General features: G+C 42.6%; 1 protein-coding gene across 1 annotated transcript in view; it reads right to left on the reverse strand.

Annotated features, from left to right (window-relative positions):
- Positions 1-26,991, reverse strand: part of Sntg2 (syntrophin gamma 2) — a 196,792-nt gene that overhangs the window by 26,079 nt on the left and 143,722 nt on the right. The window contains exons 13-14 of the mRNA XM_027424734.2: positions 23,734-23,805; positions 20,965-21,171 (exon numbers count right to left, since the gene is read on the reverse strand). Of these exons, the coding sequence (XP_027280535.1) occupies positions 20,965-21,171; positions 23,734-23,805 (279 nt within the window). The remainder of the gene's footprint in view (positions 1-20,964; positions 21,172-23,733; positions 23,806-26,991) is intronic.

A 26,991-nucleotide genomic window follows, 5' to 3' on the forward strand; every position in this document is an offset into this window, starting at 1 on the left:
TACCCACTTGGCTCTTTCTGTCCCAAGGCCTCTGTTTAGTCAGTTTCTGCTATGGTTTGTAAGTAACTGACCCTGGAGAAGATGGATACATTAAGCAGTTGGTTCCTAGATGGTGGCACTATTTTAAGATGGTGCAGAAACTTTAGGAGGTAAAATGTAGCTAGAGGAAGTTGGTCACTAGGGACAACTCATTGGGGGACATTTTGTCCCTGGCAAGTCTCTTTCCCTACTCTGTGGTTGTGGTGAGCCAAGGAGCTTTGTCTGCAGACCCTCCCATATGAAACTCTGCCTCACTATGGGCCCCAAAACAAGTGATTATGGACTGAACCCCCTGAAAACAAGAGATAAAGGCCATTTACCCTTCTGTGGCTCTGCCAGGTGTTCTTTAGTAGTTACACAGAAATTATCAACAGTTTCCTATTTTCCTCCTCTCAGAGCTACTCTGTACATTATATGTCATGTCTAGGGTTTTATTCCACTTAGTGGAACTAGAAAGGGGTCCTGCACTACTTTTTAGAAGTAGTAGCTTCATATTAGTCTTTCCCAAAATTTTGTTTTTAGTTTTTGGTCGCAACATAATGTTATGTTTAATAAAAACATTTAAAAATAAATTTATGGCTATTGAAATTCCAGGGTAGGTTTTCTGTGGCAGTCCCCAGGTTTCTTAGTACTGCATGCAGTTTTGTCTAGAACAGAGAGAAATCACATGCCAGGCTTTCCTCACTTCCCAGTGGCCACAATGGTTCTATCTACTGCAAGTCTACACGGGAGCACAGAAGAGCACACTGCAGCTGGGTACACGGTGGGCTCTGCATGTTTTTCTGTCTGAGCTATATTCAGGGACAATCCCAACCTCTTCCACCTGTCCCTGAGAAGGGTGTGAGTCCTTTTCCCCCTTCCATTTCTCTGGTACATGTCTCAGTTGTCAGCTACAGTGAAGGATCTACAGAGCTCCTGTCCCCCTCTATGTGATAGTGCAGACCCTGTCCTCATAAGAAAACACAAGAGATTAGATATGGAGCTGGCCCATGTCCACAGACATCCTTAGTAAGTGTGGATGGTTCACTCAGGCTGCGGAGGACCCAGTGTCTGGGTGTTTTCCACAGACAGCGCAGCATAGAGAAACCCAGGCTCAAGCTGAGCACTATGAGAATTGCAGATCTTGCAATGCCCGCTGTGCAGAGCTGCAGGCTTCATCTGCCAGCTTCTTTTGGCACAGTGCGCCTGTTGCTAATCAAGACTTACAGGCCCTGGGAAGGCACAATCAGAAAGGTTCTGAATACCTACCTTTGCTTTCATCTTCGAATGCCACTCCAGAAAATTACATATGTGGTAGTAGCAGGAAAATCAAGATAATTAAGATTAAAATAGCTCTTTGTACGATGGTGGGTTGTGAACTAAATCAGACTGTGCTAAAATGTAGTTTTAAATAGCACATTTGGGTTCATTTTCACATATTAAAAAATATTCACACTCTGGTACCATTAAATAAACAAAGGCATGAATATTAGCCTTTGAAATATCATAGAGAACATGGCGGAATGTTTAAATGGAAGCTGATAAATAACAAAGGAGCTGAGGAAGCAATTCTTTTCATTGAGAAGAGCAGGAAGCCTGGGGCTGTTTGGAGACATCAGGGCAGGGGAGAGCTTGAAAAGCAGCTGCAGCAGAAGCACTTCTCTGGGCAGAGCAGACAGAGGCCAGCCTCCAAGCCTGGGCTCACTGTGTTTACCTTCCTGCTATAGTGGTAGAATACACTAAGCTCTACACATCACATCTCTCAGTACTGTAGTGGTAGACTAGGCTAAAGCTCTAGTAGCATCTCTCAGTAGCATAGGAGGTAGGTATCTGAATCACATTTTAAGGTGCATAGCTTGCCAAAGTTAAAGGCGGGGCTCACTCTCCTTGTCCCAGGGCAGGCTCCTCGCCATGTTGCTTCCTGCATAAGAGATCGGAGCTGCAGCCTTAAGTGTTCACATCCCTTCTATGGTTTAGTGTGCCCCACTGGAAAGTATGTCTGTATCCCAAACTAGGTGAACACAGTGGTAAGTGGAAGGTTGAGAGTGATAAATAAAGAATATAGATAGCAACCCAATATTATGCTTTGATGAACTAGAAAAAGAAGAAAAACATGGAATCAAGTTCTAGAAGAAGGAAGAAGACAGTCAATATTAAACAAGAACTATAAATAAAGGAGGAAATAGTAAAACAACATAAAACATTTAAAGACTCAAAATGTGACCTTTAAAAAAAAAGGAGAGACTTAAAAAAAAAACCAAAATGTTATCTATATTGATGAAACACAAAAAAGACTCAAATAGCCTAAGTCAGAAATCAAACAGGGCACATAGTTCTCATTTTACAGAAATAAAAAACACTGGAAGAAAACTTTAAACAATTTTGCACAAATAAATTAGATAAATTATATGAAATGGATGTAGTCCTGTGAGACACACAATCTACTAAGCCTGAATCATTATGACATAGAAAGTGGGGACATTTATTTAACTAGTAAAGGTACTGAGCCACAGCCAATACCCCCAATCCAAAGCAGACCACACAATTTCACTGGTAAATTCTACCAAATATCTAAAGAAGAATAAAGATCTTTTAAAAACTTAAAATTTGGTATTTCCAAAGGTGTCCTCTCAGATCTGCATCTCTTAGTGCCAAAGCCAGAGACCCTCTGGGAGAAGAGAAGTAAAGACCAGTGTTTCTAATGGATACCAACCAAGTTTACTACAAAACACAACACAAACAACAGGAATTCAACAATGCATTAAAGCCACTGTATAGCATGACAAAGTGGTATTTATCTCTGTAAAGAAAAGATAGCTTGACACTAGAAAATCAATCAATGCCCTGTGCTGTATTTAAAAAGGAGGGAGGAAACTTTATCATTTCTACTGATGTAAGAAAGGCATCAGCAAAATCCAACACCATTCCACGATCAAAGCAAAGAAACCACTAACAGAAACATAATGAAACAACCACATGCATGTGAAATCCCACAGCTAATGTCAGTGGAGAAAGACTGAAGGTTCTGTCTCTAGAGAAACAAAAGGCATCAAACTGGAAATAGAAGAAAATGTAAAATGATCTTTGCTCACGAATGACATGAACTTATGTGGAGAAAGTCTTAAAAACTTAGCAAAATTGAACAGCATTTGAGCACTGAAAATTAGCATTGAAAGCCAATTATGCTTCTCCATGCCAGTCATGAACAGCCTAAGAGGGGTGTTAAGGAAATAGTCTCATTTACAATTACATCACAAAGACTAAAAGACATAGGGGTAGAACAGTCAGCAAAGCAACAAAATACTAACCAATGAATAAAGCATTTAAAATTTTAATCAAAGAATTAAAAGAACCATAAACTTAAAACTTGACAAATGATCTTGGGCTCCTACATCAGGAGATTTAACGTTGAGGTGTCAATACCACTCTTACTGATGAACTGAATGTAAACCCCATGAAAAACTCAAGACATTTTCATAAGATGAGAAAAGCTGTTGCAATCAGGCTGTGGTCTGCTTTAAGTTATGCCTATTGTGAAAACCAGTGTTTTTGTTGCCCACCTCAGTGTTGGTTGGTGGGGGGGAGGGGGAGCTGTGACTTCTGTAAAGACACTTCATTTTAAAAAGCAGCATTTCACTCCCACTTCAGTGAGGACACAGAGGCAGGAGGACTCTGCACCTTGCTATAAACTTAAATACCACTAATCTACACACTCCAGGAATTGTTTAAAAAGTTCTAACTAACAATCATTTACCAACAGTGAAACAACCCTCAGGGATTAATTCTCTTGGTTCCATTTTATAGATAAGGAAAACAAAGCAAAGACATTAAAAGCTTGGCCAAAGTTTTCTAGCTGGTGGGTAGTGTAGCCAGGTCTCAGGCGTGGTATCTGTCTGCAAGGCTCTACAGCTGCTGGTGGTGTCTGATGCTAGAGTGAGTAATTCAGGACCACCAAAAGGAAACTCCTGCTAAGACCATCCCTGCCCTCCCCCATGGAGTCACCTGATATAAAATTCTAGCAAAGACGACAGACAACACCTGCTCCCCACACCCCCACCCCCAGTGGAAATGTCACTGGGCCTTTTCTTCACCTCATGGATATTTCAGCCTGGCCTTTGAGGCTCAGAACAATAGGTTGGTAACATGAGTGCATGTTTGTTCTTGTTCACTGTGACCTTGGACCTTCTGTTGAGTAGTTCAAGTAATGTCTGCAAGGATGGTACTATTAATAGTGTTCTCATTTAGCTTCCAAATTAAGAGTATTTTATTGCTTCAATTTTCCACATCACACCGATGGCTCAGCCCAGAGCTGCTTGCTCCTGTCCCACTGCCTGGGACCACTGGATACTGTGGTCTGAACCTCTTGGGTAAAGTTGAGTTCTTTTGCACTGGCCTGTCAGTAAACATTGCTGTGAATGGATCATAAGCATCACGCCCCACAAGGAGACCAGAGAGCAAGGCACATTACTGGTCTCCAAGTTCTTTTGATGCTGACTCAGTGAGTACATACTGTTCCAGCAGGGATCCTCACTTCCTGGAAGTACACTATTCATTCTAACCACTAGTCTTAAGAAATAAAAATTTTCACAATTTAAAATCTTCTGAATGTCCTACAAATGTGGAGAACAGAGGTGTGTTTGTGGATGAAGAATTGGAAATCAGAGGCCGTGGGCTCTCCCTGGTATCCTCAGCATGAAAGGCTCATGGTAACTTTATGTTTTCTAGCCCCAAGCATGGCTTCCTATATTATTTCTATGACCTGTGTCTGTGGATCCCAATAATTCAGGTGTGGGGCAGTGAGGTTGTCCACTGAAAAGCATGACTGACTTTTGTAGTTTCCCAAAGCCCATCCATATCTGAAGCTCCCAACTCTGAGAAAGAAGAGAAGTCTCGTGAACAAAAAGGCTTAGGATGGAGGTAATAAAGAACAACAACAAGGGACTTCAGGTAGTGGATCAGATGCAAATGGACTTTGGGAGCCCATTTCCCATAGAAGAATACTCTGTCAGCCTAGACACATGGGGAGGGCCTAGGCTCTGCTCCAAATGATATGACAGAGTTTGAAGATTCCCCATGGAAGGACTCACCCTCTCTGGGTGGCAGAAAGGGGATGGGATAGGGAGCTGATGGGGGCAGCGGAAGAGGGGAGGGAGAGGGAACTGCATTGGCATGTAAAACATGTTTATTTCTAATTTAAATTAAAAAGAGAGGAGAGGAAAAAAGAACAACAGCAATACTAAAGGCCATTTGTTCACAAATTTTCTTTGAAGTTAATTGTCTTAGTTAGTTTTCTTGTGTGTTTTCTTGTTGGTATTTTGTCAACACAAACTAGACTTATCAGAGATAATATTCTACTTGCTTTGTAAAAAATATTGTTGTAAGTAAAAATTTCAAAGCAAACCAAATTTTCTTTTGCTTTATTCAGAGAATACATGGCATATTTTTAAAAGTGATCCATATACAAGCCAGGAAAATATAATGGTTTGGAATTTATTACAAAAGAAAATGCAACCCCTTTTTTAGTTGCTTTGTAAGTTTTGGGGGTACCTGATTGGTGAGGGAGTCCTTGAAAAGTTGGGGTTATAGTGACAAAGAATATGGGATGCTGGTTACCCTGAGATTGTGTTCTGGAAAACCATCTGTACTTGACTGTTAGACACATTACCAGGTCAATGGTCAACCCTTCCCACACTATCCACCAGAATGAGAATGCTAAAACATGGAGGGCAGAAGTTTCAAGATGAGAGCAATTAATAAAAGCTAATTTGGCAAGCTCTTCTGGAGATGGGAATGTTAATTGAAGGATTGGATTAAGCCCTGCAATAAATTAAGTTACAGAAATAAAAACAGTACCACTAGTAATCTAATTAAATTATGCTATGGTGGGTTTTAGAGAAATGCCTTGCCAGCTCTAACCCAATCTATGCTCCAACAGCTTCTTGGATAATATTCAGAGAGGCTAACTGTGCCAAGAAAGAGTCTTCATCATCTCGCATCACAATGTATTGTGGATTTAACCACTGAGCCCCCATACCATGACATTACCCTAGATTGACCTCAACCTACTGAAGAGACACACAGTAGCAGGTAGGTACCTAGAGTGGGGAAGCAGTAATGAATACCCCTGAAGCATTGGTGAATTGTCAGGAAGCCCAACAAGGGTCTGGACAAACAGAGAAGACTGATATGCACAGAGTGTGGTGAGTCTAGCCTGCTGGAGCACAGGAGAGAACAGACTACCTACTGGCGTCATGGTAGAGAGGTCTGTCACAGGACACACTCTGCGGGTCTGGCTTTGATCTTGGAAGAGAGCCTCATGTAAGGATGTTTGACTGCTCTCCAGGAACTGGATCTCAGATGTGACATGGACTACTGAAACTCATGTGTAGAGTGCACAAGAGACATATACAGCAGAGAAAAATGGTTCCTAGACATTGCTCATCAATGCTGATTGACACAGACAAATCACACCAGGCACAGCCAGATCTAGGGCAGTGGATGAAGGACTTCAGGTCAACCAGTGGCAAAGGGGACATGGGCACAAACATGTCCCTTCTGTGCAAAAGAAGATCTCAACAAGACATCCAGAAAGTATCCTGCCTTCTTCCTGAGAATGTGGGCTTCAGAGTAGATGTTGCTTATTGGCTTAGAAGCTGACCCATATACCTGTTCCTGTTTCCATGCCTGTGCTCTGCACCTCTTGATGATGCTTTGAACGTACCACAGGCAGTAATGTGAGGGTCTGTTATCACAGGATGTCATAATGTACAAGGGGAACTAACCAGCTTCAAAAAGAGAACATTATAGTCATAGGAAATGCAGAGCGCCATCCTGACTCTGTCAGTGGCATTAAAAATAGAGAGGATGGTAGTCCCAAAGCAAGGACTGAGGAGCAGTGCAAAGCAGAATGTGTTGACCTGGTGTGAAGGAGATTACTAGAGCTTTATGAAAGGATCATAAGATGTGAACAGATAGATCCTCTTGCTGAATGTATTAGTTGTCTATTGCGTTGATCAAGGCAGCTTATAGAAGAAGAGTTTATTTGGGCTCATGGTTCCAGAGAGTTAGAGTCCATGATGGCAACACATAGGTGGCAAGCATGGTGGCTGGAAAAGAGTTGAGAACTCACCCCTTAAACTTCAGAAGCAGGAAGCTGAAAGAAAGAACTGGAAATGGTGGGTGGTTTTGAAACCTCAAAATCTGCTCTCAGCACATACTTTATAGCAAGGCCACACCTCCTGAACCTACAGAAACAGTACCACTAACTGAGGACTAGGTATTTAACCACCTAAGCCCATGGAGGACATTGCCATTCAAATCAGCACACTGATTATGGCTGAGAGGACTACAATCCAATTAACCTAGCTCTGAGGCTCTGAGCCATCTTGAAGTGAGCTTCAGAACACAGATAAATTTCTGATTTCAAAGCATGCGATACTATCAGATAAACACCATTTCCAACTGAAAGGGTTTAAGTAAGCTCAAGGATGATGAATGAAGAATAAATTGGAGATGCTACCATCACCCGGAAGGATCACAAGAGAAGACATGTATACACGTATATAGTGCTATAGTGGTTTCAAGTGAAAAATGGAATTTTTATATTTGAATGTAACTCAGGTACAATGAAACAATTTTTTAGAAAAAATAGATCCACATTAATATCTTTGTAAAAGAGGATCTAAGGCTCCTTTATAGTGACTAGAATGGGGTATGGAGGAAAGTTCCTGAGGACATGTCAAGTCCAGTGAGTCAGTTGGGTGCACATGACTCTGATGCATGCACCTGTTATAATCATACTCATTATACTTAGCTTATTGCTGTAGTGCATTTCCATTGTCTTAACTAAGTGCTACAGACTGCTAACTAATAATGAAAAGTTTATGTATTTGTATTTTTTGTGTATATGTTTGCATACATGTGCATGCATGCTGGAGGCCAGAGGACAACTTCAGCTGACATTCCTCAGCTTCTGTCTACCTTCTTTGTAGATAAGGTCTCACTGCCCTGGGACTTGCCAAGTAGTCTAGGCTTGATGTTAGGGAGTCCCAAGAATCTCCTTGTCTCTGTCTCCTCAGAGCTGGGATTACAAGTAAATGCCACTACACCCAGCTTTGTTTTAATGTGAGTTCTATGTATCTAACTCAGGTCCTCATGCTTGCAATGGAAGCACTTTCCAGACAGAGACATCTCCTCACATCAGGAAAGTTTGTTAAACTCGTGGTTTGGAGATCTGCTGGTTCAGGGGTGAGGTTTATCTCAATGATGTGGGCACCACAACTCCCATAACAGCATGCAAGAGACTGAGACAGTCTAACTGCTTTTCCCAACAGACACAACTTCATATAATGCATAAACCTGCTAATATATCAATTTATTAATCCATGAAATGATCAACAAATTAGGGCAGAGTCCTTATGACTTAACCACCTTTTAAGTGTTCTTCTTAGTCTGGCTCCTTGATATCTGCCAATGGGAACTCTACTCAAGACAAATTTTTGACTGCACTACAATCCAGAAACAGAAAGTTCCAGGGAGGCTATAGGATGTGAAGTGTGTATATTAGCCAGATCTTCAGTAGTTGGAAATCTTTCTCCTAGAGAAATAATACTAGAAATGGCAGCAAAGTTACAAGACTGAGCCGTCCTGTGCCGGAAGTGGCACATCAAGGCTACACAGAGAAACAAAGTGCTACACACCTGTCACACCTATTACTTCGTTTTGTCTATATACTTGCTCATGAAGGTAAAACCTGTCAGATAAGCAAAGACCCAGGTGTGGTCAGGGGCTTGGGCCAGAGAACTAAATAAATCTCCACATACAAAAACCACTCTTCCCCAAGGTGCTCCTTTGTAAATGCGGACTGATATTACTCAGAACATGTTTGATTACAAAGCAGTCATTATTCTTTGAGTTCTGTGTCCTCAGGAGTTTTGCGGGCCCCTTCTGGTGTCCTCAAATAGCTATTATGCACACTGTTGTTACCCCATGCCCTTGTAGATGCAGAGTCCCTAACATACTTTATGAGTCTTTATGATCTGATACCATGTGACACCACTCAGATGAGCACATTTATATACCTCAAGAATGAGTTTATGTTTGAATTCAGGAAAGAGTAAGAGTTCAGGGGTCATAGGCCAATTTCCCAGCTCAGGTGATATCTTGAGATCACATTGTGCTGTCTGACTTCAACCCAAAATGTGCCTCCTGAGAAATGCAGACCCTGCAGCACAAGGTGATAATTCAGTAAGTGTGTGCTGTAAGGGAAAGCACACCCCCCTGCCAACATCCTGTTATCTCTTAGAAGGAGGTGAGCCTTGTGCAACTAGAGAATAGATGAAAAACACTGTAAAGAAAATCAGCTGATTTTCAAATGTAGCAAAGATGAAGCAGGTACACTGTCCTCTGTCAGGCTGGAAAGGTCACTGGTCACTCACGTCTCTGTTCCCAGCATGGCATCTATTCATACCCCTTGTCTGAATGTATCTCCCAGGGGCTTCCAACTACAGGGGTACCATAAAGAGATATTTGAGGATGAGAGCAGCCCAAGGTGCCTTTCCTGATTGATATATGCCCAGGGTTGTGTTAGAGCCTGAAGAAGATGTTCGAGTTAGTATAGACGCCATTGCCCTTTTGGGTTATTACCTACCACACAGCCAAGAGAATCTGGCCAACCTTGGAAACTTGTGTCACATGTTAGTGGTAAAGGGCAGAAGTGATGCCTTATTTCCCTGAAGCTGCTGGTGAAGAGCTGTCCTATCTTTTCACAGTCTGATCCCTGCTATGCTAAGCTACTTGATCTAATGTCCTTTGCCCATCCTGGGCATCTGAAAGCAATTCTTGAATTCCCAGATTTCCCCTCTCTGGATGAAGTGTCTCTCAGGAATTTCTGCCATCAGGCTTTAACCTCTCATGTAAATGACAATGATGTCCTCCTGTAATCTGTCCTTGAAGGATAACTGAGCTCAGCTTCAAGCTATTCACAGAGCACTGCTGATGGTGCGCACAGAGAAGGGTTGCAGGAAGGAGGAGGTCAGACAGGAGGTAGTTCACATGCTTTCCTCCCCAGATGCTCCTTTCACTCCCTTTAAACGTAGTAATTCATTTTATGAGGACTCCGGGCTGTGTCCTATGGCAGTGAGATGATATTTAATGTGAATACAATTGTGATGCATGGGCAAGAGGGACAAAGGAGTCAGGAGTTGAATCAAATCATCCAGTACTAGGAAAAGGAGCCCCCAGGTTTCATTTAGATCAGAGAGTGGACAGACAGAAGCCACTGGGACAGACAGTACTGGGCAGGCATCCAGGAGGAGGCTGGAGATCAGTCAGTAGGTCTCTGTCCAGACACTACACATCTCCTACATCTGGGGGAAGCAGCATGAACTTTAAATGCATAAAGTCTGGAGACACACTGGGAGGAGGGGACTCAAGCAGGGCAGGGTAGAGGTCATGATATATAAGGGATCATTGACCTGAGACAAGAGGCTGTAGTACATTTAACTGGAGTGTGATCTCACCACAGCGTTCAGGGTGTATGCAGACTCTTTGCTGGAACATGAGGAGTTTGAGCACTTTCAGGCTGTGGCCAGTCATAAGGCCGGCTACTGTGCTTTCTGAGCCTCCAACGCCCAAGAGGAGGTTAGGAAATCCAGAGAGGAATTGCACACAGTAAACTCAGCAGCTGGTTCATTAAAGTATAGTGTCTGCTATCTTTTGCTCTACATGCTGTGTACGAACACATGAGAGGGGACAGAGGATGGAAGGGGCAGCTAAGCTTTAGTCTGCATTGCAAACTCACATCTGAACAAAAACAACAAAAACGTAAGAGTTAGCAAATCAGCACACAAGTGGATAGTTTTAGAATAGTTAAAACTGTTTTGTGTTTCTTTCTTCTAGCCAGGTTCACATTCACATGGGAGTACAACAGCAACATCAATCAATATTCTAACAAAATAACTTTGCTCAAGAACCAAGGTCTTCTTGAAATGAGTAATCTTGCTCCTCCACAAAATCATGAGAAAAAAAAAAACATGTTGCAAACAGTTGCTTTCTGGCAACAAGAGCCAAACTTGTTCTCTATATACACCTGATTGGAGCTGTGTACCACACACACACACACACATACACACACACACACACACACACACACACACACACACACACACACACACACACACACACACACAATCCATCTATCTATCTATCTATCTATCTATCTATCTATCTATCTATCTACACACACACACACACACACACACACACACACACACACACACAAACACACAGAGGCTAGTTTCAGTCAAGCCTGAAACTATACATATAGTGATAGCCTAGCCTGAGAAAGTGTTTCAGCCATGATCAGGGTCAGCAGCTTCATGACCTCTGAACATCCATCTAGTAACACCTAGGACTTTGGGCTATTCACTCTCTGAAGTGGCTGATAGAGTTCTGAAGCAGGCATGATAATTGAAAAACCTTCAGATCAGGAAAATAATCTGGGTCATTAGTCAAAACTCATGTCCTTAACCATGGAACAGATCTATCCTTGGATTTACAGTTAAAGAGTGAGGTGATGTGGCTCCATGAGCCCACTCCAGACTTCCAAACTACAGAACTGTGGGAAAGAACACCCTAGCACTAGGTAAGCTACAAAACATATGTTAATCCTCATGCCAATAATATCAAAGCTCCCGTGCCCAGCCTGTCTTGATAATACCATTTTTTTTGTGATTGTTAGCAAATCCATTAACTTATTTCACTCCTGTGGTTGGCTGAAAAACACCATTTTCCAGGCTAGATCTCTGTTGCTTTACATTTCATATTTACCTTTTCCAAATAGTTTCCTAGGCCGTGTTTGTGTTGGACAAACATAAACAGAATTCAAGTCTATCTCCTATGTGCAAACATTAGGCGGGGCAGCCACTGATAAATGTTTTCGTAGATATGTATTCCCACATATCTCACCTCCCTGACGGGGGAGCTGATGCTGGATTCATCTCCCCTGTGTTCTACTCTCAAAAACCATTAGGTATTAGCCATATCTGATGACATGGCATGAAGTTATGAGTTAAGTCCTACTGAATATAGACTGCCCAGAGAATGAGTGCATAGTACTAAAGGTGTGATCAGCATGAGGTCCCACATACCTCTACCTTCTTGAGAGTCTATATCTCTACAGAGTTTGCTAGAGAGCTGTGAATTGTGAATATCTGAGTTTAACTGGTTATATGATATGGCAATATGCTTAACAGAGACAAAATACTAATGGAATTATAAAATTCAGTTGGATATTTTAAAATTAAAAATTGTTTTTTTAAATGTGTGTATGTATCCAAGGTTTGTGTGTGAAAGTGTAAACACAAAGGCTTACATGTAGAGAGAGCAGAAGACAATTTTATGCAATTAGTTCTATCCTTTCACCTTTAAGTGGTGTTTGGATATTGAACTTAGGTCCTCAGGCTTGCATGGCAAGCATTTTACTCCCTAAGCCACCTAGCCAACATAGATTTTAAAGAAAAGTTCAAGGGAATTATTGAATAACATCCATATGAAGATACTTGTGAATTTATTGAAAGTCAATATTCCCTTAGTGGCTAAGAACATCTTACAGAGAATGTTCAAGCAAGTGAATAACAGAAAAACTCATTTTAGCATGGATTTATATGGAACTTCAAGAAGGAGGCAACCCAAGTGTCTGTCCTGTGCTCTGAGAAGCAACAGGAAAATAATAGAGAGGAACAAGATGCCACTTCAAGAGTAATAGGCACCACATTGATAGTTTTAAATTAATATAAACCTAACTAATAAGCCACTTCTGCAAACATCTCAGCAAAACAGCACTATGGTATGCTGTTTTGTGTACAAAATTAAAATAAGCTAAAACTTAATTCTTTTAAGTTTAAGTAAGTAGCAAAGCAGTGATGATCTTTTAATCATCCATTAATTTAGCCTAAACTATTTAATATTTCATTCAATGTCTCATAGGCTCATTTTTCTTTTAGAAGAAATAATAAAACATTTGTAATAGTCACATGGTATTAGAATATCTCTTCTTAACAGTGGCTTTTGAAGTAACTCCAAGATTGAGATTTCTCTAAAAATTATCTGGAAAATTAATTGAAGCACTTAGGGAATTATGTTTTGCATATTTTAATGTGAAGTGTATTTTAAACATTAATTAATTAAATTACTGGTTTCACTCAAGGGATAAAATAGTAAACTCTCTAAGAAACAACATGCAAAAGAAAGACCGAGGTTGCTTTCCCATTCTCTGACAAACTCAAATGAACAAAGTAAGGTCAGCAAGGGTCCACTTCCCCAAAACACCACCATAGAACACTCTCACATATGAAGTTAGGATGTGCAGGAAGCATTTACTCTGTAACCTCATATTGTCTGTGGTCAGAACCAGCCCTCTCCTGTCAGTCGGCCCCTTTTGCCTACAAGGTAGAAATGCCTTCTGGAGGAGATGGTTCCCTTCAACTACAGATCACTGATACCCTAAACAGTGGGTCGCTCATAAGGCAGAGAGGATTATAGATTTACCACAGTACCAATGACAACACAAACCAGACGGGGAACTTAGACAGGCTAAGACTCCAGAGCTAGCAGAAGAGCTTACACACTAAACTCTAACTCCTGTACATCATCCACACTCAGATCTTCACTTGGGTTTATTTGTTCAGTTCTGAAGAACACTGATGGGCATTACTCTGGTGACAGAAGACATGGCCATCTAATTAGGAAGAAGAGGGTGTAAGCAAGAAATAGAAGAATGAATACTTGGAGAACAAATGAGGACCAAGAAAATCCAAGAATTGAAGGGATAGAACAGAAAAGACACTCTGTGTTAGGTAAGAGCATGTTTTACTGGTATACCAGTGTGCAATCCTGCCACTTGATACTCTGCTTATTTTGTGAATTTGCCCTAACTGAGATCACTTGGAGTGTTGTAAAGGGGTGAAGAATGTATGACATTTGGAAACTTATCCATAAAAATGTAGTTCTGGGTTTGTTTAGAACTGAGATAAGTGTCCTTCAGTTTTTAGAAAGCTTTGAAAGTCAACAGATGACATTTGACAAGTGAAATCACAGCAATGGTTGAATGATATCCAGTGTATTTGATGCATTGCCAGCATTGTCCATGCTTCATTCCAATCAGTGGTCTTAAAATGGGCCAGTCACATGTCCTCAGCAGACCCCCTGGTGCATGCCTTGGTGCTGAGTCCCTGCTTCATAACTTCAGAGGAGGAGGACTCTCCTTCAGGACTTCACTGTGTAGCTATAACCATCTTCCTGCCAAATGCATGTGGTGGACCCCAACATGAGAAGCACCACCATCTTCTCTCCTGAAGGGAAATGCCCATAATGAGGGACTAGCAGTTGTCATTGTTGTCACATGTCATCTAACAGATGGATCCTCTTCAATCCCAGAACACAGATTTTAATTGACTCACATGGCTTGGGAGTTGATGCAGATGCCAGGTGTTATAAATACAGCTGTTTTGAGTACTTTCCTGCATATCTAGGTGAGCAGGGCACCACGGTATGGTAGGTACTAGTCCACATTGAAGACCCTGACAAACCTGTGGCATTTTCCACTTTGCTAACCAAGTGGAGACCCTAGCTTCTTCAATCTTATAGGCAGAAGATATCAACTCATCTGCTTCTTCTTAAGTCACCCATTTGCCGCACACTTTCCTGTGAGAACTACTGACAGTTGAGCTGGTGACCACTGTCCCCAAACCAGCCTGCCCTGCTTTTAAATAGCTCCAGAGATTCCAGTTGCAGAGAGTGAGGAGTGATGAGCAAAGGGGTCAAGACCAGGCTGGTGAAACCTACAGAATCAGCTGAGCTGAACAAGGGGGAGATCATGGACCCCAGACTGATAGCTGGAAAACCAGCATAGGACCGATCCAGACCCCCTGAAGGTGGGTGTCAGTGAGGAGGCCTCAGAAATCTATGGAGCCCCTGGTAGTAAATAAGTATTTATCCCTAGTATATGAATGGACTTTGGGAGCCCATTCCATGTAGAGGGACACTCTCTCATCCTAGGCACACGGGGGAGGGTCTAAGCCCTGCTCCAAATGATATGATAGACTGTGAAGATCCCCCATGGAAGGCCTCACCCTTCCTGGAGAGCAGAAATTGTATGGGATAGGTAGGGTGTTAGTGGGGGCAGGGGAGAAGAGGAGCGAGAAGAAACTGGGATTGACATGTAAAACAATATTGTTTCTAATTTAAATAAAAAAAAAAGAGGAAAAAATAGCTCCAGAGTTAGAACACATATCTTGTTACCTTGTAACACATGGCTTGGTCCTTTCCCATGTACTGCTTATAGAAGAATGGACTAGGCTGTCCTTGAATACAACCCTGGCTACACAGGGCCAGGTTTTACAAAGGAAAATACCTGGAAGCATCTCCTGGATACAAGGGGGCTTACTGGTCTCCATGTCATGGCCAATTCCCTATCAGCAGGCACCTTGGGAAGAGCCATTCATCAACACAGCTGGAGTCAGGTGGGTCCTCAGAAGATGCTGAGGAGCTCTAGGAAATACATGACTTTGCCTTATGGTAATCACAAAGGCTACCGTCCTTTCATATGTGGCTGGCTATTTTCTTCCTGTTTTATATGGGATCACTGAGAATGTCCAAGTCCATGTAAAATAAATGACCCTCATCGATCACATCACCCCTGCTGAATAGACTTTGAAAACCAAGATTGACACACACAAATAATTTGCAAAGCACTGGAGAGCTGGTAGACATGCAATGCCCTCTTCCATAAAATCCTCTTTCAATGCTAGAGACATCCTGCAGTCAGTTCCTATGGGCAGCAGAGAGTGTTTGATGGAAAGCACAAGGACAATGATATCAGAGCATCGAATGTCAAAACTAAGGCTTTGATCTTCTGGTACTATGAGGATTGCTGCTTGTTGTCCAGCATAGGCATCACAGAGGATCCAGCTCCCCTCTGTTCATTCAAAGATGAATAATCTCTAGCAGGGAGATCTGGAGATTAGCCTGTTTCATCTGCTGTAGGGGGATGGTGGTGGTGGTGCAGGAAGCAAATTCCATCACTAGGGCTCTGATGCTGAGAGAGGCTGTGTGCCTAGGCATCTCCAAAACAAAGAGTGAAGGCCTTCAGCTAGGTGCAATCAGTGCTGTTTAGAGAAGCCTCTTGGTTCTGAGTCTTCCTCCATACCATGCTTCTGACCTACAGACACTGATCACTCAATGAAACAGTGTCCTTACTGGCTATTCACCTTGCCCTTATCTAGCCCATACCCACTTCTTAAATTGCTCATGCACAATTTTAAAATATTTCCTTCTTTCTCCTCAGTTTTATTTTCCATAGCCTCAGTTACCTATACTCATTGTGTTTGGAAAATATTAAATGGAAAAATACCTGAAAAATTCATGTGTTTATAAGTACTGTTCTGGGTGCTGTAGTGAATTCTTGCATCATCTCTCTCAGTTCAACACAGGATATGAATTCTCTCCTTGTCCAGCATGTCCACATGACATGTACTACCCTCCCATTAGTTACTTAGAAGTCATCAGGATTCTCAGGTCACTATCAAGTATCATATTTCTTGTTTGTACAGTTCTTTTATGGGAGCCCGGGCATACACCACATATTGCAATGGCTATGTTGATACCTTCTTTCCTTTCATCAGGTAGGCATTGTATCATCTTACATCATCACTAGCAGAGGGATGAAGACAGCACAGGCAGATACCATAAGAGAAATGGGTCTCCTTCACACAACCTACTACATTGTCATTGCTCTATGTTTTTGTGCCTGTTCATGTGATTGCTAATCACTACAAATTGTACCTCATCGTAGGTAGACATGCACAAGTAAACATCATGTGCAGGACTCAATGCATCCAAGGTTTTTGGTATCCACTGGGGGGCTTGGCACATAACCACAGAGCTTGAACACACAGGAGATGCAGAAATGAAGACAGAACTGTTTTCCCATGGAATCTGAGATGGCATGGGCTTTAATAATCCCTGAGGAGAAGAGGGTCCTCTTGTACTCAGATCTTCTTGTCCTTTAGAAAGTCTGCAGTGGTCTGGTTGTCTGGCATTGATGCCCGAGTCCTCTCTGCCCACAGGGCTCTCATAACTGAGTTGCTCCAGCCCTCCTCCACTATGCTTCAGAGGAGCTGATGTCTTTCCTAGTTCCCAGAGTGGCGGCTAGCAGAAGAGACCCTTTAGCAGATGGTGTTCCCTATGTAGCCATGTGGTCGGATGAGTCCCTGTTCCAAGATATCAGAATCAGTCTGAAGACGATTCTGAATTTAAGCATTGGCTATGTCTCCTTGTCCACTAAACATGCATAAGGAAACATTTTGCTTCTGAGAGGTGGTCTGTAACCAGGAAGGTAGTTACTCAACAAATATATCCAAGTCTGAAGCTTAGCAGGTGGAGTTAATGAGGCCACCTTTTCTTCTTCCCTTTGATTGCAATCTGAGTCCTGTTACTTGTAGCCAATTGAAGCCTACTAGACATTTTACACTGGCTCTGTGTTACTATGAAAAAGATATTTTATTTCCTTTTTAATTGCTAACCCAATAGTGATGGTATAAACAAAACTTTAGGGGAATTGATGTGGAAAATGCATAATATTTCATACTGAAGAATAATAATACACATAAAGTAATGGACATATATTTCAATTAAAATATTCTGGTATATATGTCAAAGCAGTTTGAAAGCTATCCACTATAATCTTGGCATTTGCACATAAGTTTGGGAGGCAATGATGGAGCAAGGAGACCCCTGGAAAGAATTAGATGTTTTTGATTGACACTGAGACTTGAATAATTTTGGATATCTGTGATATAGATATTATTTAGAAACATTATGGCATAGGGCAATGCAGCTTGAAGGGACTGTTCAGTGAGAAGCACTAACTTCTTTATTCTGACATCTTAGGGTTTTTCTGCACAATGCTTTGCTCACATGGGCAGTAAATGTGTCCTGAGTTTGAGGAAGAGTCCACGAGGCACAAAAGGCAGAATATAGACATCTTTTCCTAGAGGTGATCTGTCAGCTCATGCATGCAGGATAGTGAGCTCACAGCTGCTCCAGGAAAGAAGAACCAATGTTATCAAAACCACAGACATGCACTTTATCCAGATTTCAAACTCTGAACCTTGAGTTGGAACAAGATCCAATAAGTCAGTAAACATAAAGCCATCGAAACAAGAAGATAGGAGATGGATGAAAAAAACATGACTCTGCTAACCAACAAAGAAGGTTGTTATTTATTGTATCTGAAATATGCCAGTCATTAGATACTTTCTTATGGTTTCATTCTGTCTCCTGGGACGCTGTATGTCTTATTAGAACAGGACATGTAGCAACTATAATGTAATTTACAGGTGGCCCTTGAAAAACCATAGAGCCCTTATGTGCTAATGAGAAGAAGCAGAAAAGAAATCAATAGGTGCCCACTCAGCACATTTAAAAGCCAAGTGTGGTGTGTAGGAAAGTATGCATGGACAGTAGCGTAACTTCTAGGACAGCTCTTTGATGTGTCTCCATTTTCAAGAATCATGCTGCAGAGTGCAGAACTACTTTGAACAAGTCACTGAAGGAGGAAGTGGAAGTCCAGGATTGATCTTGCCTGAAAACCAGAAAGGCATCCTTTCTCTTGTCTACCTGTTTCCCAGAGGGACCACAGAAATGAAAGGGCTGTTAAGTCACTTCCTGGATAGAGCCTTGAAAATAGTTACAAGGCTGTTTCTAGGTCTCTAGAAGGAAGTATCAAATAAGAGTAGAGTCTTCAGACTCTGCAGTTTCTGGGACACACTCAGTAGTTCCACCCTTACTCTCAGTACTCTCTCTCCCTGTCTTTCTTTCTCTCCCCCTTTCTCTTTGTCCCTCCCCTCTCTTCTTCCCTCTTCCTATCTCTTCCTCCCCGGCTCCCTCCCACTCTCTCTTTCTCCCTGTCTTGTTCTCCTCTTTCTCTTTCCCTCGCTCCCCCTCCCTGTCTCTTTCTCTCTCCTCTTACCCTTCCCTCTATCTCCCTTCCCTCCCCCTCTCCTCTTTCTCCCTCTCCCCCTCTGCATCCCCCTCTCTTCCTTCCTCTCCCCCTCTCTCTTCCTGTGCCTCTCCTTCCTTCCCTGTCTCTTTCTCTTCTTTCTCTTTCCCTCCCCCTCTCTCCCCACTCTGTCCCTCCCTCCCCTCCCTGTCTCTCCCTCTTCTTCTCTCCCCCTCTCTCCTTCCTCCCTCCCCTCCCTCAGGTTCATCAGCTCACATCTTAATTCTCTGATCCTTCCTACAATAGGAAGGACTGCTCTTGCTCCTGCTCCTGCTCCTGCTCTCTTCTTGTCTGAACACTGTCAACTTCTGGAGAACAGACGTTGTGACTGTTATGGCTCCAATCCCTCTGCTGCTTCTACCCTCTTTTAGAAAATGACAGTTCTGAACATAAAGAAGGACTTACTGACCTTCATGGGAAGAAGTTCTCCTTTCTATCAACACTGCAGACACAATTATCTATCAGACTGAATCACTCACAGTGCCCACCATGAGAAGACTGGCTACCAGCTTCCCCCCAACACTAAGCTCTATGACTGAGCTTCCTCTTTATCTCAGGACAACTCCTGGTTGCCTGTCACTTGTCTTTCAGGGAGACTTTATTCATTCACCTAACTACATTGTCTCAGGTGCCTGACCCGAGCTCTGTAGAACAGTGGCCATGGCAACCAGATGGGTCCTATCCTTGTGTCTCCAGCTCTCTTGTTGGAAACAGAATGTATGCTGCTGTCCTCAGAGAAAAAATAGCCATGAAGTCTCCTCCCTATAATGGGATCACAAAGTTGCCTTCTGGCAGCATGGGCTATCTGTGTAGGTGATTTCTAGGGAGGAGACTACAAGTCTCTTCATTCAGTAAGTACTTGAGGAAGGAGAGCCAATGTTGTGGGGTTTCCTTCCAATGTCACATCCTGCAAAAAGTGACCTGCTGTCTCAGCTCCAAGGATCAAGGAGAAAGTTACCCTATAGCATGCATAGTGGCTAGTTCAGGGGAAGACCTCAAGGGCTGGGTGGAGCCAACATTCATTTTCTGTGGACATCTGGATATTAGGGCATTTAGTGGTCTAGCAGTCTTCACATGAATTCTCAGGGATGATCAGGTCCCAGTAACAACTCAGCCCATCACAAAGCCCATGTGTATGTTGGCAGCCAAGTGACAGGTAAATAAACAGAATCTTTTCATACTGGAAATGAAGCAAATGTCTCCAGTTTCTATGCTCACACTCCTAGAGTTATCATCACCAGACTAGTCAGGAACCCAGACTCTTGGCAAGCAGACAGACCTTGTCTGATGCATTGCTTCATTTATTTTCTGTCATTCTTTTCTCCAGCAGGACATGTCCTGTGAAGAAGCCCACATTTACGATAACAGAAACCACAATGCATCCTTCCTTATCCGCTCAGTGGATACACATTTAAATTTGCGGATGATTTATTTCCTGTCTCCGAGAACAGAGAAGCAATTCAGACGCATCGCTGTATCATATTCTCCCTTGGACTATTAAGTCTGAGAGGAAAGGCCATTAAGTGTCTTAAAATATTGCACACTCAAGTGATTCAGAGCTGTCTCTGAGTTGACTGTGCGGTAGCCTGCTAACTCCTCCTACAGCGGCAGGTGTGTCCCACAGTAGGAGATTTGGCTCTCTTCTCACAATAAATATGAATGCACATATGAACTAGATGCAAGACCCTATGACAAACAGCTCTGCTTATTAATGAAGGCCCTGCTCATGATGGAAGGTTGCTTTGACATGGTGACTCGGATGAAAAACGTTCACCTCTCACGATTCACTTTCCTGAAATAAACCTTCATTGATACTCTATCCCCTAGGTGTCAAATGCTGCCTAAAAGCTGTTGTGAGAAAAGCATGAATCCCATACCATACTCACCCCAGTTCTCTGAACTTCCATGAAAGTTGCTCTTTGGAATGACTTCTCCCACACAGCCAGCTCACTGCCCAGCTCCACGCTGAAGTTGTGGCTCTTCCCATGGCTGGCCAGGACGCTAAAGCAGTATGGCCTGGGGTCTTCACAGTCAAAATCATGGAGACCCAGATAAAAGTTTGCCTGTAGCCAGTAGTTGTCCGAAAGCCAGAACTGAAAAAAAGTGTGGATTGGAAATGGGTCAGAATTGGAAAGTTGAGCCCAGACTACAGAACCCAGTCCACCATTTGGGAAGAGGGTTGCATTTGCCTGGTCTGGTGGAGGTCATCACTTCCTCACAACCACCAAATGGGACAAGTGCTTTAGCAACATTTCGGAACAATAGCTGAAACAAACAAACAAACAAATAATGCACTAGATATAGCCTGATGGTCCACCACAGACTCACCTGACTGTCCTGTCCCCACCAGACAACTGGCAGCTGCATCTTCCATCTGTGTTCCTGATGTACTTGTTTAGAAGCAGCAACACCCTCTGGGGATTTCCTCCTGTCAAGGTTAGCTACAGCGACCTGGATGCTGCCAGTTGTTACTACTTCCAGATGAAGGGTATGGAAGCAGGCAATAGGGAACACTGAGAGAAGGCTTTTTAATAGGCTCCTCCTCATACACAGCTATAGAAATGGCCCACAAAAGTATTGTACATAAGCTATGCCCAGACTCTGATTATTGGAGTTTAGCCTTTCCTCCTAAGAGACTGATAACTACTATATTTTACTTTTAAAGTTAAAAACGTAGAGATTTTTTTGTTTAGCACAAACCCAACAAGCTGAGAAAAGCCCACAGGAGTTTTTTTGGCCTACACTGATTCCTCAGAGGGCCTGGGTTTAGCATTTCTAAGGAGGAGTTCAGGCCCAGAGCTGTAGGATGGTGGCTGCTGTTTTAACTCCTGAGTTTGGAGGTGAATTGTTAGTCAATGATAGGTCTCTAGCTCAGAGACAAAGTGTGCTCTTGTTCTTTCTCTTTTTCAACCATGAATTGTAGTGAAGGAGTTCATAACTGGATGAATAAACATTAACTCGAGCAGGGCAAGGGAGAGACAGTACTTAGAATACTGAGCTAAGAGGTATAAATGAAGACCACTATCATCCTCATTAATAGATTCAGCACAGCAGCTATGTATTTAAACTGTCTTGCTCACAGTGCAAAGATGACAGGAAACTCTGATCACCAAGATACATCTAGCTTGGTATCTAATAACTCTACATAATTGGTACAATAAAATGTAGCTTATTTATAAAGACATGCTTCAGAACAGACTATGAGATGCTGAGCGGTAATTCACAGATCTGGCCACACAGCAACATTCCCAGGGACCTTTATGTAAAGAGAGCTTCGATGTGTGACTCATATGTCACAGCATGCAGAATTAGATCCTTTGCCTTGGGCGAAGCTCCCTCCAGATGACCACAATACAGAGAAGGTTGTGAATCCCTGCAGTGCACTTCCCTGGCCTTAAAGAGCTGGAAATTACAGTCCGTATCACAGGAGACATGAGGGATGTGGTGGTGGCACACCTAGAAAGCCTCTCCCCCCATTCCTGCAGGGGCCTGCCATCATCATGCCAGCTCTTGGTTAACAGAGGCAGGAGGGTTAGTCTAAGGCCACCCTCAAGTATAGACTGAATTTGAGACAAGCCTGAGCTACATAAGAGTCCAGTTTAAAAACCAAAAGACAAACAAAACAAACAAACAAAAGATAAAACAAAACCTCCAACAATATAACTAAGAGAATTCCCTCTGAAACCAAGATCCCAAATCTCAGTGACATCTTATGGGTCCAGTGGCGCACCTCATTTACAGTCTTGTTCATTATTCCCAGCATGTCACCACAGCAGTGGAAACAAAGGGCTCACAAAGACTCTTCCCAGGTAAGCCCATGTCCCTTACATTGGGTCCTTATCAGCAATGACACCTTCCCATTAAGGGAAACCTACTTCCTGCCTGTGGATCTGCTACACTGGAACTGTGCAATGCACTTGCCAATTTTGACAGCTTCATGTGACTACTGTGGATAACCACCCCCACCTTCATTATCTTTGAATACTTTCCTCTAATTGGTTAGAACTGCTTAACTCATCGTTCTGACCTGTCCAGTCCATGCTTAAATAAGAACTCCTTTTAGGCCACAAATCTGAATTTGATTACAAAAGGATTCCTCAACAGGGCTGAGTTGGTGGCTTAGCAGGTAAGAGTGATTGCTGCACATGCATGAGGACCCGAGTTCAAATCCCCCATATGTGTAGAAAATCCAGGATGACCCTGTATATTTGGAACCCCAGTGCAGTTAAGGGCAGAGAGAGGAGGGTTGCTGGAGCTTGCTATAGGCCTACTTCCAGGTTTAATGAAAGACTCTGTTTTAAGGGAATAAGGTGGAAGAAACAAGAAGAAAGCTAACATACCCTCCTTGTCTCTGCATGTTCAAGAATGTGGCTACTAACACACACACACACACACACACACACACACACACACACACACACACACACACTACCACCACCATCCATTTTCCACCCAAAAAACATCCATCCCTTCATCATTCAGCATTCATCCATCCATCCATCCATCCATCCATCCATCCATCCATCCATCCATCCATCTATCTCAACAATCAATAAGATGATAAAATAACTGGTCTGGAACAAATATCCCTCAATGAGCATATTGCTCCTCCCACTCTGTCATCTAAGGGGCATCCAAATGCCAAGGATACTCACCTTGTGAACTTTAAACAGCACCTCACAGAGGTTATAGGCACGTTCTGCTCGTCCCCAATCCAGTGTGCTTACCTGTGGGAGACAGACAGACACATTTGTGTAGGAAGAGGAAGCCCCTTCAGATTAGAGCTCTAGCACTTACATCATGGAGTGATTCTGCATGTCTCACTTAGATGCTAAATTTCCCTTGCCCTGGGTGACAGTAAACTTTATAGTCTGGTTTGTATTCTGATTCTGTGTCTTCCTCTAGTGTGCAATGGGGATACAAAGGATATTCTATTGAGACATGCACTGGTAATACGAGAACTTTATACTCCTGGGGATAATTTTAGGGATCCATTTTTGGATCATCTGCCAATTAAATTTTAGTTTAAATGCAGAAAAAGAAAACCATGCATGTGAGATAGTGTGACCAGCAGACACACTGTTGACCAGCTGTCTATTATTTAGCACTAAACTCTCTAGACATTTCTGCTTCAGAAATAAACGGAAAATTTACCTAATCAATTTACTTGAATATGTTTTTGGATGGTTTGGCACATCATAGCTCATAACTATTCATTTTTGAGTGATGTGCTGTGATTTATAATTTACACTCACATATATGATCTCTGAGTTAAAATGTTTCTGGCAAAAATGTACACAATTCTCATCAGTGTCAGAGATTTGGGTCTCCTCTGTTGACTGTGCACTTAGCCTTACAGTCAGTACAACTTGGACAGGGGTTTTCTGTGATGTCTTTGAAGCACTGAATCCACATGTATTTAATCAGCTGGTGGCTTCTCAGCAATCATCCCACCACACAAAATGCTGCCAAGGTACTCAGATACAAAGCTACCAAAGCCAGAGCACTAGCCAACAGTGAGTCTGACATGGAAGCAACATTGTTGTGCTACCATTTAACCTGTCATTGCTCCAGAGCCAGCTGCTACTGCAATTGAACAACAAAAAAATACTGGAAATTTACACCCTCATAGAAAGCAAGCAGGACAAAAGTGCTAATGTGAAGCTTGGTTTTGGGTCAACACTCAGGCCTGGGATGGTTTCTGGGATCAGCAGAGGTGGTTGATCTTTGCTACATCTTTCAGACTCAAAATGTCTAAGACATTTGCACCCCTTCCCAGGGCCAAGGTGCTCAAAGTTTCCCAAGAGAGCATTGCCCTCACTCAAAGACAATGCTTACTAAACCTGGAGCTGTCCCTGTCCTCCTGCCCTATAGTACTGTTCACCAGGGTAAAGGAGATGCAGATGCCTCTCAGGGTACAGCTTCAGGGCTGTTGGTATGCTGGTATTACCAGACAAAAATAAATCACACATGGGCAGGCACCATGCTTAACTTTCCCATTAGAGAAATCTGATTATTTTGAGAAAATTAAAAAAACAACAACAAAGAAATGATTAAACACATTATTTGGAGACATGCTGGTGTGATGTTTAAATATGCACTATACATATTCTTAATTTTGCCTTTTCAAAATGTAGTTTGTAAAATAAGCATTTCCCAGGTTATTATTTTTTTTTCACAAATAAAATTTAAATGGCAGCTTAGAATTTTAGTGTGTAGATTCATCGTTTTGTGAGCCTGAACTTTTATGCTGAGCATTTTAGATTGTGGTTATATTTTAATCATTCTAACAGTGTCCTGATTATTACGTTGAGGACATTATGTTCTGATATCCTGTTGTATCAAATGCATCTTCCTCATTAGCTTGTCATCAGTATATGTCAGAATAGCCTGTTTTCTGAGCTATGTTCTAAGGTAAGGGTATGAGGAGGTAGTGTCTCTTATTGTTTGCAAACTCCAGGGCCTCCTTTGCTGTATTCAGGGTATTTTCTGGGCATCAAATTTCCTTCTGTCTTAGTGTTCCTGCCAGGAGGTCATACCTACCCGGTGAGGATGACCCCATCTCCACTCTAGCCCCTGAGTTGCTGAAAATGACTGAGGCTCCCAGCTTGTGTTGTGCATAAATCATGCCCTGCTCTTTATTGTCTCAGTCACTGTGATGGATTCAGGAAAGAGACCTCCACAGAGACAGAGATGAGGCAGAAGAGCTAAGATTTCTGGGAAGAGACATTTCATCATTGGACTCGGGGCAAGTGCATTGCTGGAAGTCACAATAAGCCTCAAAGGCTTTGGTTACTGATAATGTCTTTGCTATAACAAGTCACACAGATGCACAGTGACCTGAATGGGTGGATAGGGGAAGGGTCAGGAGGGGGTGTGGTTGCCTTCTATTGTCTGCTTTCTCTGTAAGTCTAAAACTTTCTAAAATCAGACTGTTTAAAAAAACAGGTCTCTCTCTTCATTCCCTTTCTCCAGGGTTCCTTGCTCTCTCTTCTTACAGACTTAGCTGAGACCCACACATGAAATCTTTCTTCATATGGGAGAAAAGACTCAGTAGCCTTGTACCTGGACCCCCATCCTTCACTGGCATCACACTGCATCCCTGTCAGCTTCTGCTCACCCAGTGTACCCTGGGCTGCTACCCAACAGGCCCTGGGAGATAGGGCACAGGCAACACTCTCAGAGAGGAGCATGTGCACTCAGCAAAGCCCCACCTGAGGCTGAGCCAGTAGTCAGACTTGTTAGGCTGTAGCCAGCCTGGTTCTAGCCTGCACAGCAGCCCCTACCCCATGTGATTGTGGTGTAGATAGATACCTCTAATCCAGTAGAAAGGCAAAGGGAAGGAGTCTGGATTTCTCCTTGCAGAAAATTACCAGCAAAATATTTGTCCCATTCTGCATGGCTCTTTTCACTTTTTATTAGTTATAGCTCGAAAACCTGGCTGTGGATTCTGAATTCTGAATATAACAATCTTTCAAGAGGTTATCCTGATATCCACATTGCTTGAGTAGGAAACAGTTGACACAAACAGCTATTTGACACATATCCACATATTCGAAACAGAATATTAATGTGAAGTTCAGAATCCCAGGTCTGCCTGGTCAACAATATGCTGACAAGAGTGAAGCCTTACAGAGATCTACAAGCCCTCCCTTAGTGCTCAGGGTTGAAGCCTGGGTAAGGATATTGTACCTGCCAAGCTCACCAAGACAGAGGTCCTTGGCCCCACTGTGTTTCAGATGAAGCTCAGTGACCTTGGTTTTAATTTCTGGGTGACATTGGTGCATCAGAAAGGACTCTCGAGTAGCGCAAGTGAGGTGGCCATCCCAGCTTCTGCTGACACTGAAGAACAATGGGATCTCAGGTGACCCCAGGACTAAGCATCCACACACACTGCTGAGAAGCTGCATGGC

The sequence above is a fragment of the Cricetulus griseus genome, chromosome 7 (assembly GCF_003668045.3).
Source record: "Cricetulus griseus strain 17A/GY chromosome 7, alternate assembly CriGri-PICRH-1.0, whole genome shotgun sequence".
NCBI lineage: Eukaryota > Metazoa > Chordata > Mammalia > Rodentia > Cricetidae > Cricetulus > Cricetulus griseus.